The sequence below is a fragment of the Micromys minutus genome, assembly GCF_963924665.1.
Source record: "Micromys minutus genome assembly, chromosome: 5".
In the NCBI taxonomy this organism is placed as follows: Eukaryota; Metazoa; Chordata; class Mammalia; order Rodentia; family Muridae; genus Micromys; species Micromys minutus.
In genome coordinates this window covers 5,105,158-5,120,731 of record NC_137974.1, presented here as the reverse complement: position 1 = coordinate 5,120,731, position 15,574 = coordinate 5,105,158, and the positions used below count along the sequence as shown (strand labels likewise).

Sequence of the window (15,574 nt, the reverse complement as noted above, 5' to 3'; positions counted from 1 at the left end):
ATAAATAATAATTTTATTAGAAGGGGGAATGTAAGGAAGTTTATTTCTGTAGCCACTGTGATGTATTAGTCACATCAAATGCATATTAAAAATGTTCAGAGTCATAATACTTCTAGAGCATGGACTGTCAGCCTATGTGACACTTTAATATATCATGGGCATGTTTTAAATCTGCTCCCTTATACTTTTAATAAACACTGTTAATATAGTTGCCATATTTAATAAACATTGCTAATATTCTTCCCTTATTTATTGATCTAACTAATATGCAGGGTGGGAGTAACATCATAAAGCAATGTCTTAAAGCTTGGCATGAGAAAAAGGAACTGAATAGTACCGATGATGGTTAGAGGAGACTCTGAAGATTTCCTGAGGCTTTTCCCAGATGGGGTTTCTATTTTTGATAGTTGTTTAGAATTACTACAGCTACAATTTTCAGTTCATGGAGCCATTTCTGTCACTGGATACACAGTCCACAGGGCTGCCTCTCTCAGTGGATACACAGTCCACAGGGCTGCCTCTCTCACTGAATACACCCAAGGCATAACTGAAAAGCCATAACTTCCCAAGGATCATAAACTTCCTGATTCTTTTTAGGGAAGTAGTTGCTGGTTTTGCTGTGATAGATGTAGTTATTTCTATGATGGATGGGAATACTTGAGGGGTGGAAAACTTGAACTGCAAAGCATGCAAGAAAGGTAGTTTCCATACATGAGTTCTGGAGTGTCCCTGGAAGGCAGACTTCTTTCTAGTTCTTTGGTCAAACCCAGATGCTGCTTCTCGGGTATGAGTAGGCTGCGGATGGAGTAGAGCATTTGCCTGGCGTGTATGTGGCTCTGTGTTTAATCCCTAGCACTGAAGAGGAAAAAAGTGTTTTTTCCTAAGAGACACTGCCATCTGTAGTTGAGACAACCGTGGGTTTCTATATTTCCCAGAGAGAGCGGGGAACTTATATGCCAGTCTTGCTCTTTTTTAGAAACCATCACAGTACTCAAAGGCTGGGGCATGATCGGCTAGTGGCACATGGGGACCAAACCCTTGCTGCTTGTGAGAGATCACTGCATACATAATATTCCAGAATTTTGTAAACAGACTGTTAACCTGTGGCAGCTTGAAATCAGCATGGGGGACACATTGGCACACATCATTAGCATCTGCCCACTGCTGGCCAGGACAGCTGCCAGAGATCTTAAATTCTTAGTAGGTACTCCTGAGAACCTTACAGAACCAAAAGGAATTTCTGTGAATTTCTCTAGCAGGAATAAAGAATAGAAAAGTCATTATAGGCATAGCCCAAGGTCACCACATAGGCAAACAGTAAAAGCCAGGTATACTTGTACAGGAATAGAGAGATAAAGAAGGGGATTGCAAAAGATCATGAAAGGCATTGCCCCAAGACAGCATTTGTAACAATTGTTGGCTTGCAGACAATTCTGCTGGGCTCCTCCCATTGGTGACCTAGCAATAGCTTATGTCATTGCCTGTCAGGTGCCAGCCATGTGTGACAGCACATAAACAGGACTGCCTGCTATGTCCCCTCTGCCACTTTTTTTCTCTTCCCACATGTTCCCCATCAGCCCTTCTTTCTCAATTTCTGTCCTTCTCTGTCCCCCTTTCTCTCCCTCTACTCTTTTGCAGATCCCCAATTCCTAACCTCTCCCCTACAATCAACTTTCTTTTTATACTAAGCCTGTCATGTGTTGTTGTTGTTAGGGGGATTCCTCATGGGCCCACCAGGAACGCCCTGCTCCGCGATCGCAGATTTATATTTCATAACAACAATCCTACAAGGCTTGAATCATTCTGTAACAGTGACACACTGAAGCAGACTGTCTCCAGAGTTGTTGGCCAAAGCAAAGAACAAAGAGTAAGTGGACCATGCTTTCTTTGAAAACTGATCAGAGTACTGTGCACTGCTAAAAGATCTTATAGTGTTTGTATATTGGGAAAAAATAAGTTTAAATGTAAGAGTAGCAATTAATCTGAAAATAGGCTTTCTCGTTCAACTGAAATCTTAAAACTACAAAACTACTGAGCTAGAAAAGGCCAACCATTAACAACAGAACTGTCCTTTTACCTGCTGCAGGGAAAATCAGTTTTGTTTTGTTTTGCTTTCTGAGAGAGTGGCTATATTAATCCAGGTCCTCAGGCCTCATGATCAGGAGTAGTGGACCAACATATAATGAACTCCACTCACTGTTAGTGTGTCTGTGTTGCATGCGCTTTTTATTCGGTTTACAGTTTGGTAATTTTTTTCCTGTTTGGATGGTGTGTTTTTTCTTAGACTGGAGGGTTTTGTTGTTGTTTGGGTTTTTGTTTGTTTTGAGAAAAATATTAAAATTGACTGGGTAGGGAGGGGGAGAATATAATCAAAATAAATTTATTTTTAAAAATTATTTTAAATTGTAAAAATAAGATAAATAAACTTGCATTATTTCTTTTCCTTGCTAAAAACAAACAAACAAACAAATCTGCCAACCATTGGGTATCCCACTGTAGTTTGAGAATGGTCCACAGCGTCTTTTACACAGTTGGTGGAACTGTTTGGGAAGGATTGGGGGCGTGGCTTTGTTGGAGGAAGTGTCCCATTGAGGCTGGGACACTTTTTAAACTTTTTTGAAGTTTAAAAAGCTTCTTGGATATCCAATGCTTACTAGCCTAAATTTTGTAGAACTGGTAAGACCCCTCCCTCCACTAGTCAGAGTAAACATCTGCATGGTCCCAGGGAAGAGTTCTTGAACTAGAAGCTAGCTATCCCTGTGCTGTCCTAGAGGATGGAGACATTCAGCCTTTTCACTGACCCCCATTCTAGGACTTTTGTTTTTAGGTAAGATTTTCTTCTCTCCTTTTGAGACAGTTTCTTTCTTGCTGCTGAGAATCCCAAGCTTGGCCTGGGTAAACTGCTCTCTGTATGCTCAGGGGCACCAGTTCCAAGCATAGCCCCAGCCCATCACATGATGACCTGGTGGTCTGGCCTGTGCTAGAGAATCTCTCTGGTTATTGATGATGCCCCACAGGATGCTGGGAGGGGCAGTTAATCACCCTATTCTCACCCATGGGTCTGTCTTTGCTGCCTTGTCCCTACTTACTGGGATGTCTTGGTCTAATTCACAGTAAGCAGAAAGTAGTATCCCTCTACATGGCCTCCAAACAGGTACTACAAAACAACTCTCTTGCTTCCCTCTCCTCCCTCTTTCATTGCCAATGCAGCCTCTGGTTTGAAGTGTAAAAAGAAGGTCTGGCCCTACCTCTTTCATCCTACCAGGGACCCTGTCTGTGAGACTTGCTTTCCCATCCGAGTGCAACCATCTGCTGCCCTTACACTGTGTGCTCTCTTGCGAGGGGCTCCTGCTTACTGCTTGCCAAAGCTGCCACTGGGCCCAGCCTGCCTGCTCAGCTCACAGCCACAGGAAAAACAGCTTTCACTCTGCCCATCACCACTGCCTTCTTTGACTACTCTAAGTATCACTGAAGTTCTTTTTGGGCCTGCTGCAGCCACAAGAGGAACAGCGTTTGCCCTGTCCTGTTCGGACTCTGTTCACCGCCCACCACAGGAATAGCCCACATGTTGCTGGGGTATGGAACATGCTACTTTGGGTGCTTCCCCACCACCACCACTGGAAGCACTGGTCTGGGGCTTCCAGCCGACAGGAGGAAGCTCTGCCCTACCTGCCTAGGTCCTAGCTGTGCACGCCACAGAACCACCTGGTTCCTCAGTTGTATGTGTGTGGGCACACCTGCACGTCTGTTCCTCAGTCGGCAGACTAGCCATTCCCAAGGCTTGCCTCAGTTCGTGTCACTGGCCAGAATTTACACTGTCATAGGCTCGCGTGCAGCACAGCTGTCAGCTCCCTGAGTCTTTTCATTCTGACCCTCACCAACTCTAAGCCAAGTGTTTCTCTACTAATACAAAGCCAAATAGTTCTCTGTTAATACAAAGTGTGTTTTTTCTGCTTGTACAACCTGTCAAGGTTACTTAACATTTTCATTCCTATCCTGTCTTGATAAATAATGATTTTTGCTACTGCCATTAGATTATAGTGTGCTCTATTCAGATATGACCAATCAATATAGCCCTCAATCTTGTCAGAAGCCTGGTAATTATTAATATATTTAAGTTTATGACAGAATCTCCCAGGATCTAGCAGTTTACCCTACAAAGTCTCAGAAGATATGAATCTGCCTGGACTGTGGTATGAAAACCACTGAGAAACACAGTGGTCAAAACTGGGTATCCGCAGAGTCAAATATTTATCTGAACCAAGCTCAGCCATTTCTCATGTCACATGTATCCACAGAGAAAAAGCCCTGCATCTTCTGGGCTTGAAAGCCAGACTGACTCTGCCAAAATTGCCATGTAGACCACACAGACCAGAGGGAAATGTTGGCTACTAGACTCCATCACTTTTAAAATAATACATGACTGCTAGATTATAATCGATTTCCCAGGTTTCTGACTGCATTGACAGGTAAGGTAAAGTTGACAACTAAGGCTTAACTCCTTACCTAAACTCAGTTTCTAGCAACTAGTTCAGACATCAGCTTTCACAGATGTAATTGGTTACTTCCTCCCTAAACTTGGTTTTCATTGATTAAATAATTCATATTTTCTCCTTACTAAGCCACTGCCCTAACATTATTCAAGTTCTTATAAAATTGCCTAACTCTGATGAAACATTCCAACTATATAATCACAAATTCTTGCTCCTTCTGCTTTACAAAAGGCTCATCTTAAACATTGTTTATGTTATTAACTCGAGTTATCGCTTTTGTAAACTTATAAGCTACAGAAAACCCTCTTAGAACTACCTCCAATGGACAAAATAGACCCCACCCAGATAAGTACATCTGCCTAAAGGTCCTACTTACTACGTATTCCAGAAGGTGAGATTCCTCTGGGTTTCAAATGTACATCTAAGAAAAAAAAACTCTTCCTCCCAAATGCACTTAATCTTCTTCTCTACCTATAATAAATGAGTGTGTGTGTGTGTGTGTTTCAGCATCTTGACAAGTCTAGGTACTTACTACATCTAGGACAGTTCTAGATACAGTAAGTCTTCTCTCGCAGACACAGACACAGGCACAGATGCTTCTACTGGACCTGTTCCTTCTGACCTATCCTCAGATGGTTCCACAAACCCTGGACAGCAAGGAAATAGCCAATTCTGAGACTGGACAAACATCCTCATACCCACTTTCCTAGGTTCCCTAGAGACACACCACCCCAAAGCAAGCAGTAAGTCAGAGGTCACGATGACCCTATTCCTGCCTCACCATCACTTCTTCCTATTTTTTAAATTTTTTAATTAAACCCAAACAGTGGAATGTTAGCATTCTGTCTAAACTCCACTTCATAGTTACCTGGCAACAGCCAGGTATGCTCTGCCCCACAGTTACCTGGCAACAGTTAGGTATGCCTGACACTATAAAAGGGGCTGCTTCCCCCTCCCCCTGCTCTTTTGCTCTTACCTTCCAGTCCCTACTCTCTCCCCATTTCCTTCCCCTCTCCCTCTCCACATGCTCATGGCCAGCCTCTACTTCTCTACTCTCTCTCTCTCTCTGCCTCTACTACTCTCTTGACTCCCTTCCCCATGCCCTGAATGAACTCCATTCCATACTATACCATCGTGTGCCTGGTCCCTCAGGGGAAAGGGATGCCTCAACATGGGCCCAAAGAGGTACTCCCTTTCCCCATACCTGACCACACCTCCATAGAAACAACCCCCCCATCTTTTTATAAACACTTCACCCAGTGTTCTCTCTACATCCTGCTTGTGGCTTGAGATGTGAGCGCTCAGCTGTTCCTGCCTTTATTCCTCCATTTCACCATCATGGACCCTAATCCTCTGGACCCATTAGCCCAATTAAACTTTTTCATAGGTTGTCCTGGTTGGGGTGTTGTATCCCAGCAGCAGAAGTGAACATATTGTATCTATGTACAATAAACTAGGTGTATTCATAGTCCCAGAGTGTCTTTTGTCTGCACTTCTTGACATCCAAACACGGAGCATGTGCCTCCCACAGACACTGCAAAGTCCTAACTGCAAGGGCACGTGGTTTCTAGTCCGTACTGTGATTCAGAACATCTAATTTTAAAGTTTATGGTTAAGTAAGCACACTTTAGAAGCCACAGAGACTCCAGCAGTGCTACACGAAGATCTGCTTTCTGATTTCCCTGCTGTATTTAGAAAATGACATTTGAAAGCTATAATTGTCAACTTGCTCTCATGAGAACAGTTAGTGACGGCTTTGCAGAGAGTATGACTTGATTTTTGAGGAAAATGGTGTAGATTTAATAGAACTGTTTAGAAAAATAAAAATGTAATACAACAAAAATGAAGCAATATTGTGAAATGTAACAACGAATTTTGGCTTATAATAACCCATGCTTCTGAAAATATAGTCTAGAAGTAGTAACTATTGGTCTAGTTCTAGTAATGCTTGACTTCATTGTTAATAGTCTAACTATAGGAAAAATGCATGTTCTTATCGGAGCGTCAAATTAATGAATATATGTTATACGAAGAGTTCAGTAAGTTCTCCCCTGTGTTATCATTTGAAAATACAGCGAAGGACTCATTAACAAAAAGTCAAACAAGTATGTCTTCTAAGCTAATGCTGCTAGCCAGCAGAAGGCAGCAAAGACAGGCAGGACAGCATGCTTATTGTCCGTGTATCTAAGGACAGTCAGCCAGTCTGCTAGATTCAGAAGAATCATGGAAAGATGAAGCAGATGGCTTGGAATATTGTCTTCCGGGCTATCACTGCTCACCTAAACGAGCATCCACTACCCAGCAGGAACCACACAAGGGACTGTGGACTTCCCAAGTGCTGGGCACAAAGGTAATTCATTTTAATAACATGTAGTACACCTAATGGCCACTAGATGGAGGCAGAGGAAAGCTGCTGCCACACAGGAGCAGAAGTAGGGCAACAAGAACTAGGTATCTTTTCCCACTACTTCTGTTAAGAGGGATTTCCCAGGATCCAAACCCGGGAGCAGAACTCTTCTGAGAAAAGAGCCCACTAATGACACAGCTTGCAGGTTGACTAGGAAGAAAATGAAGAGGTCAAGTCTTACCTCTTATTACTGGCAATGACTCTTAGATTTGGCTGTATAAACTACTTGCGACTCACAACATGAGTGGGCCTAGAGTAGTCAGTATTCTTCCTCACTAATTACCAAGGGATTTGACCAACAGCACAAACAGTGACAGACTATTTTGAGAATTCATTGTGGCCACTTAGCCGACGGATGCATCCTCACAAGTAGTTTTTCTACCTGAGTGTGCATGTTTAATATCAACCGTACAGTGAGGAATAATGCTGACATCCAGCCTTCCCATTAAAACAGCAGTTAATTCCGATTTGTATTTCTTTATTACTAAGTTTTTCTTATGTCTGCTCTCTGAACTTGGAGCTGAGGACATAAAGTTATACATTTCTGAGAGATATTTGATTACAGAAAGTTCATATAATAATATTTTGGTTATTCTTGAGATAATTTTGCTCATTTCCAAGTTAAATAGCTAACTATTTAGCTTCAGTTGCCAGTATCATTTAACTTAGACAAGATAGAGCAGAAAAGAAGATGTCAATTGTTGTATGCCCATTAGTAAACCTGGGAGCTGGAAGAGCAAGGATTCGAAACCTGTTCAGAAAAGCCCTGGGGGTTGGGAAGCTACCAATTAAAGCAGAAAGAAACAGGGTCATGTTTACACAGCCAAGAACCATATTAAAATTGTAAGTAAGAATTCTTTCAAAGTTCTTTTCGAAAAAGACGTAAGAGGCTTAATTAGATCATATTTTCTTTCCCTTCTCCTTCCCTCCCTTTGTCTGTCTGTCTGTCTATCTATCTGTCTCTGTCTGTCTATCTATCTATCTATCTATCTATCCATCCATCCATCCATCTATCTATCTATCATCTATCTGTCTATCTATCCATCTATCTATCTATCTATCTATCTATCTATCTATCTATCTATCTATCTTCAAGACAGGGCTTCTCTGTTCTTTTTTATACTTTTGAGAAGGGGCCTTGGTATGGAGCCTGGATTATCCAGAACTCACTATGTAGTTCAAGCTGGTCTCGAATTCGTGATTGTCTTCCTTCACACACAAACAAGTGCTGGAGTTACTGCGTGCACCACCACGCTCATACACATCTTGGCCACAGGTAAAGCATGACTTTTGATCTCCACATTATCTGAGAAATGTAAAGGACATACACTTGAAGTTGAAACACAGCAGTATTTAGTGCTGGGCACCCAGGGAAGCAGAAGTGAAGGGAATTCAGTTCACATCGAGGGGAAGCTGCTGCAGTGACTTACCAACATTGTTTTAGGCAATGTCTCTGCTTTAACTTAATTAAACTGGTATGTTTATATCTCTTCAAAAGTATTGGAAGTCAGTAGTCCATTTTGGTTTGAGATTTTTAAAACATTCCTGCATGCTAAAACAAATCTTAGAGAATAATCTATCATTCATTCACAAATGTAATTGCATCTCTTTTAAAGAAAGTCATATAAAATATTAATTATTTGTCAATTACCGATGGAATGACACATGTCAATGCCTTACCTGTTAATGGCGGTTTGCAGACTGATGAGGCAGGTAGTACCCTACCCTTCTTTGAGTTCATCAATTAGTTAGCCAATTAACTAATTTTGGAGACTGTCTTTATGTTTGCTACATAACAATGATATTTAACAAGAAAAGATGTTTTTCTGAAGATTAAAATCCGTTAATTTATGACTCGGTATAAGTAAGTCTGCCGCCTTCCTTGTTCCTCTAGCTAGTCCTAGACAGCGTCAGGATGCGTCACTGGGTGCAGCTTCACTGCAGCCGTGGGCTTCCTCACCTTCCACGGGCTCTGCTTGTCCCTTGTCTCTCAGAGTCGCACCTACTCACGGTGCCTCCCAAGCTAGTACCATCTGCAAACGGCGCTGGCACAAACTCTGGGGCAGGCAGCTTGGACCTTAAAGGGGTGTGCTGTACGTAACAGCCTCACTGTAATTCCCTTCCCTAGGCAGCATGCACAGGTGTCAACAACCATGAAATACGGAAGAAAAGAGGCGGAAACCCAGAGATGCTTATGGCTAAAAACTACAAGTTGATTATGTTTGTATGTCATGTTGGTAGCGCTTAGCATTGGCAGAAAACTAAGACACAGTCTTACTTTGTCATTTTCAAGGTGGATAGGTTGTTTTTCCAATTAAGAGTCTAAAAATAAGTTTTAGCCATTTAAGCAGCTGCTGGAGTGGCCAAGCCAGAAGTTAAATGGCGGCATTTAAAATCCAATTAATCTGTGAGAGGAAAGGTCAATTCCGGTATACCTGCATGTGTTTGTCACTGTCTTGTCCAATCATGTTTCTCCATTCCATGAGCGACTGCTGCAGCCGTTCGAGTCCAGTTTCCCAGAGCCTGACACGCCCTCCCATATCAACAGTCACGACACTGCTCTTGTCCCACTCCGCCAGCAGAACATCGGTGTCCGAGATAGCAGAGATCCAGGAGGTATACGGTGAGAGAGACTCTGCACTGAAAGAGGAGCCCAAAGGTCGGTCAGAAATCCGGCAAAGCCGGCAGGTGACACCGAAATGCATATAATGCTACCCCACCCCACGTACACACACTGCCCCAAGAAATATGTTCCCTCTCCTGCGCAGGGCTGCTTTCTGTCTGTCCGGACCCACCTCACAGCACAGAACATCCTGAGGATATGTTGATGACGGTAGATGCACATGCGCAGTGTGGGGCTGGGAGACAGCCCAGTGGTTAACGCACTTGAGCAAGCGTGGGGAGGGGAGGAGCTTCTGCCTGCCTGTGAGTCCAGCCACAGAGGATATGTAAGCACATGGAGGGGAAAGGAGCTTATTAGAGCACTGCACGTTCAACCCTCAGCGCCACAGAATAAAAACGCAATCAAATTCAAATATATGATAACAAAAACTTGAAGAAAAGAGGTATTTATTTTGGCTCTGCAGTTATGCAACTCTGTTGTGATTTTTATTAGATGAAGTTAGCTATTGTGGTTTGGACGAGAATAGCCCCATAGGCTCATATGTTTGAATGCTTGGTACCAGTTAGAGAAACAGTTTGGGAAGGATTTGGAGGTGTGGCTTTGCCTGAGGAGGTGTGGCACGGAGGGTGAACTTGAAGGTTTCAAAAGACCATGCCAAGCTCTCCTCACTCTGTGTCCTGACTGTAAATGAGGATGTCAGCTCTCAGCTGACGTTTCAGTGCCATGTCTGCCTGTCACCATGCTCTCTGACATTACCATCAAACCAACACTGTAAAACTGTAAAATGATTTCTTCCAAAACTTCTCTTGGTGATGATGTTTATCATAGCAAAAATACAGTAACTAGAAAGGTGTCATGTAGAACATTCCTGGTGTTCAGCAGAGATTTAACTTTGATTCTTGAACGAATTGTATTTTTAAGCAAATGCACGGCCAGGATAGAGTAAGACATTTCCTTAAATGATTAAAAAAGATTTCCCACTAAGCCAACATATTAAGGTATTCTAAGAAACCACATGTGTTAGAGAGTAAATTTTACTTTCGGGTTAATGACTTCATTTTCCATAACTTTAAAGTCTGACTAAAGGTCGCCGGCAATGAAGCTGCTGCTGGATTCTGCACTGCTATGCCTACCTAGCTGTGCTCCTCTGGGAGCTGGAGGAGGGTGAAGAGGCACACGCGCAGCCGCACCGGAACCTTCAGATCCTGCCCTGCCAGCCGCCTTACATCTGATACCCGGGCCTTCTCCAGGGTCCTCTCACTGGGACTGGAGGCGAGGCTCTACGCACTCAGAGGGAGAGTCTGTGCCTGCTGAGATCACATCTCCCTGCTTAAAGGCTCTGCTGCCCAGGGAAGGACAGTGATAGGAGCACGGGGCGCTGATGGGCTCCACCGTAAGTCTCTGGGACTGTGCAGCTGCAGTGTGGGGTGAGCAGGTGAACAAACCACAGTTAGAACAGAGGCAAGAGATTACCTGGGGACAGGGATGTATCGGAGTTTCTTTGCTTGAAGATCAGTAACCTCTATGTAGCCAGCTGTCTGTGGGGGAGTAACATCTGCAAAGAAGCCATGACACAAGCCAAATGTTAAAGGTGCAGATGCTAAAGTGGACCCAAAGGTGCACCTCTGGGAAAACCAAACACTTTTACAACACATACATGCTCTTAAAATTTTTTTGTCTCTCTGTCTAGCTGAATGTGTACCATCTATCTTCCAATTTTTCATCACTTTTATTATAGTTTGGATTAGAATGAAATGCCCAAAATATTCATACTGTATCCATTGAGTGTAGTTCACGAAACAAACACCAGAAAAAGAAAAGACAGAACTAAACTATAACAGCAGTTCTAGTTCATTTCTGCAGTTGAAGGATAAACAAACCAACCAAAGAAACTGGTTATCTAAAAAAACACAAGGTAAAGGATGCTTCTGAAATGGACTGTCTAGAATCCTCAGTACAGGGGTGTGTGTAGATGCTAACTGCAGCAGACATGATAACCAGCATGTTCGGGTGGGGAGGGGCAGGAGCTCACAACATGAAGAAGCAAAGTTCCTTCCTTTGCCTTTTCTTTTCCTTTTTGAGCCACTGTAGACCTCTGGGGACTCGGAAAAGATTGCAGAGTGGGAATTTTCAATTTGGAGCCATGTGTGAGACTCAAGAGGCAGTGCTGGAGGCAGGGCACCAGGCACAGGAGGCCAAGGGAAAGAGTTAAGATGGAATCGACCCACCCAGCTGCAGCAGTTGTCCCCAGGTGAGGTCACACTGGACTTCTGGGGAATAAAGCCAATCTTTGACAAAGTTGTATACCATTTGTAATTTTTGAAAATTTCTGATATAAAATATAGCTGAAATGAGGTAAATTTATATTTGGTCTACACATATATATTTATTGACCACTTGGTTGTTGTTTTGTTCTTGTTTTTCTAAAAAAGGACAAACTATTGAAGCTAGTAAGGCATATTTAACTAAACAGGTTGCTTTGTCAGTTAAGAACATTTTTTTCCTTTTTTTTAATCGAATATTCTCTGTATTTACATTTCAGATGTTATCCCCTTCCCCCAATCCCATCCCCCCTCCCCCTCCCATTGCCTTCATGAAGGAGCTCCCTCTCCGGACAACACCTCAGTGCCTTGGTGTTCCCCTACACTGGGAAAAAAAGCCTTGCTGGACCAAAGGCCTCTCCTCCAACTGATGTCAGAAAATGCCATCCTCTGCTGCGTATGCATCTGGGGCCATGGGTCTCTCCATGCGAACTCATTGGTCTCTGGGAGCTGTGGTGGGTCTGGTTAGTTGATCATTTGATCATGGGTTGCAGACCCTTTTTGGTCCTTCAGTCCTTTCTCTAGTTCCTTCATTGGGGTCCCCATGTTCAGTCTGATGGTTAGCTGCAAGCATCCTCAAATGTATCAGTATGACTCTGGCAGAGCCTCTGAGGAGGCGTCCATATCAGATTCCCTCCAGTAAGCACTATCTGGCATCAGCAACAGTGCATGAGTTTAGTGGATGCATAAGCGGTGGATTCCCCAGGTGAGGCAGTCTCTGGATGATCTTTCCTCCAATCCCTGCTCCTCTATTTGTCCCTTTATTTCCTCCCATGATTGTTTTGTTCTTTCTTCTAAGAAGGACTGAGGCATCACCTTCTGGCCTTCCTTCTTTTTGAGCTTCATAAGTTCTGTGAATTGTTTCTTGGTTTTGGGCTAGAATCCACTTATCAGTGAGTACATACCATAAGTGTTCTTTTGTGACTGGGTTACCTCACTTAGGATGGAACTTCAAGTTCTATCCATTTACCTAGGAATTTCATAAAGTCATTGCTTTTAATAGCTGAGTAGTACTCTGTTGTATAAATGAACCACTTCTGTATCTATTCCTCTGTTGAAGGACATCTGAGTTCTTTCCAGCTTCTGGATATTATAAACAAGGCTGCTATGAACATGGTGGAACATGTGTCCCTTGTTAGATATTGGAGCTTCTTTTGGGTATATGCCCAGGAGTAGAATAGCTGGGTCTTCAGGTAGTACTATGTCCAGTTTTCTAAGGAACCACCAGACTGATTTCCGGAGCAGCTGTACCAGTTTACACTCCCACCAACAGTGGAGAAGTGGTCCTCTTTCTCCACATCCTCTCCAGCATCTGCTGTCATAAGAGTTTTTTATCTTAACCATTCTGGCTGGTGTGAGGTGGAATTTTAGGGTTGCTTTGGTTTGTAATTCCTGATGACAAGGGATGTTGAACATTTCTTTAGGTGCTTCTCAGCCATTCGATATTCCTCCATTGAGAAGTCTCTGTGTAGCTCTGTACCCCATTTTTAAATAGGATTATTTGATTATCTAGAGTCTAACTTCTTGAGTTCTTTGTATATATTGGATACTAACCCTCTATCAGATGTAGGATTGGTAAAGATCTTTTCCCAATCTGTTGGTTGCCATTTTGTCCTTTTGACAGTGTCCTTTGCCTTACAGAAGGTTTGCAATTTCATGAGGTCCCATTTGTCAATTCTTGATCTTAGAGTATAAGCCATTGGTGTTCTGTTCAGGAACTTTTCCCCTGTGCCTATGTGTTCTAAGCTCTTCCCCACTTTCTCTTCTAATAGTTTCAGTGTGCCTGGTTTTATGTGGAGATCTCTGATCCACTTGCACTTGAGCTTTGTACAAGGAGATAAGAAAGAATCATTCTTCTGAATGCTGACTGCAAGTTGAACCAGCACCATTTATTGAAGAGGCCGTCCTTTTTCTATTGAATGTTTTTTAGATCCTTTGTCAAAGATCAGTGGCCATAGGTATGTGGGTTCATTCCTGGGTCTTCAATTCTATTCCACTGATCTACCTGCCTGTCTCTGTATCAATACCATGCAGTTTTTAATCACAATTGATCTGGAATACAGCTTGAGGTCAGGGATGGTGATTCCCCTGGAAGTTTTTTTTTTTATTATTAATAGTTTTTGCTATCCTGTGTTTTTTATTATTCCAAATGAATTTGCAAATTGCTCTTTTTAATTCTATGAAGAATTGAGTTGGTTGGAATTTTGATGGGGATTGCATTGAATCTGTAGATTGTCTTAGGCAAATGGCCATTTTTACAACGTTGATCCTTTCAATCCATGAGCATGGAAGATCTTTCCATCTTCTGAGATCTTCAATTTCCTTCTTCAGAGACTTGATGTTCTTGTCATACAGATCCTTGTTGTGCTTGGTTAGACTCACACTAAGGTATTTTATATTCTTTGTGACTATTGTGAAGGGCATCTTTTCTGTAATTTCTTTCTCAGCAAGTTTATCCTTTGAGCATAGGAAAGCTACTGATTTGTTTGAGTTAATTTTATATCCAGTCACTTTGCTGAAGTTGTTTATCAGCTGTAGGAGTTCTCTGGTGGAATTTTTTGGGTCATTTATATATATATATATATATATATATATATATATATATATATAATCATATCATCTGCAAAACGTGATATTTTGACTTCTTCTTTTCCAATTTGTATCCCTTTGACCTCTTCTTGCTGTCTGATTGCTCTGGCTAGTACTTCCAGTACTATATTGAATACGTTGGGAGAGAATGGACAGCCTTGTCTAATCTCCGATTTTAGTGGGATTGCTTCAAGTTTCTCACCATTTAGTTTGATGTTGGCTACTAGTTTTCTGTATATTGCTTTTACTATGTTTAAGTATAGGCCTTGAACTCCTGATCTTTCAAAGATTTTTAACATGAAGGGGTGCTAAATTTTGTCAAATGCTTTCTCAGCATCTAAAGAGATGATCAGTGGTTTTTTTTTTCCTCCTTTGAGTTTGTTTATATAGTGGATGACATTGATGGATTTCCACAGATTGAACCATCCCTGCATCCCTGGAATGACACCTACTTGATCATGGTGAATGATCATTTTGATGTGTTTTTGGATTTGGTTTACAAGAATTTTATTGAGTATTTTTGCATCAATGTTCATGAGAAAAACTGGTCTAAAATTTTCTTTCTTTGTAGGGTCTTTGTGTGGTTTAGGAATGAGCGTAATTGTTGCTTTGAAGAATGAGTTGGGCAGTGTTCCCTCTTTCTCTATTTTGTGGAATAGATGAAAGAGTATTGGTATTAGGTCTTCTATTATGGTCTGATAGAATTATGCACTAAACCCATCTGGTCCTGGGATTTTTTTTTTTTTTTTAAAGTTTAGAGGCTTTTGATGCCTGCTTCTATTTCCTTAAGGGTAACGGGCTGTTTAGATAATTTATCTGATCCTGATTTAACTTTGGTAGCTGGTATCTGTCTAGAAAATTGTCCATTTTCTCAAAATAGGCTTTTGTTGTAGGTTCCGATTACTTCTTGAATTTCTTCAGTTTTTGTTGTGATGTTGGATAATCTCTCTGTATCCTCTAGTCTGGCTAAGGGTCTGTAGATCTTGTTGATTTTTCTCAAAGAATCAGTTCCTGGTTTTGTTGATTCTTTGAATGGTTCTTTTTGTTTCTATTTGGTTGATTTCTGCTCTGAGTTTATTTCCTGCTGTCTATTCCTCTTGGGTGTATCTGCTTCTTTTTGTTCTAGAGCTTTCAACTGTGC

General features: G+C 42.0%; 1 protein-coding gene across 1 annotated transcript in view; it reads right to left on the bottom strand.

Moving 5' to 3' along the window:
* Positions 1–15,574, bottom strand: part of VWA8 (von Willebrand factor A domain containing 8) — a 298,398-nt gene that overhangs the window by 63,893 nt on the left and 218,931 nt on the right. Inside the window, exons 36-37 of the mRNA XM_080917170.1 lie at positions 10,997–11,078; positions 9,336–9,540 (exon numbers count right to left, since the gene is read on the bottom strand). Of these exons, the coding sequence (XP_080773296.1) occupies positions 9,336–9,540; positions 10,997–11,078 (287 nt within the window). The remainder of the gene's footprint in view (positions 1–9,335; positions 9,541–10,996; positions 11,079–15,574) is intronic.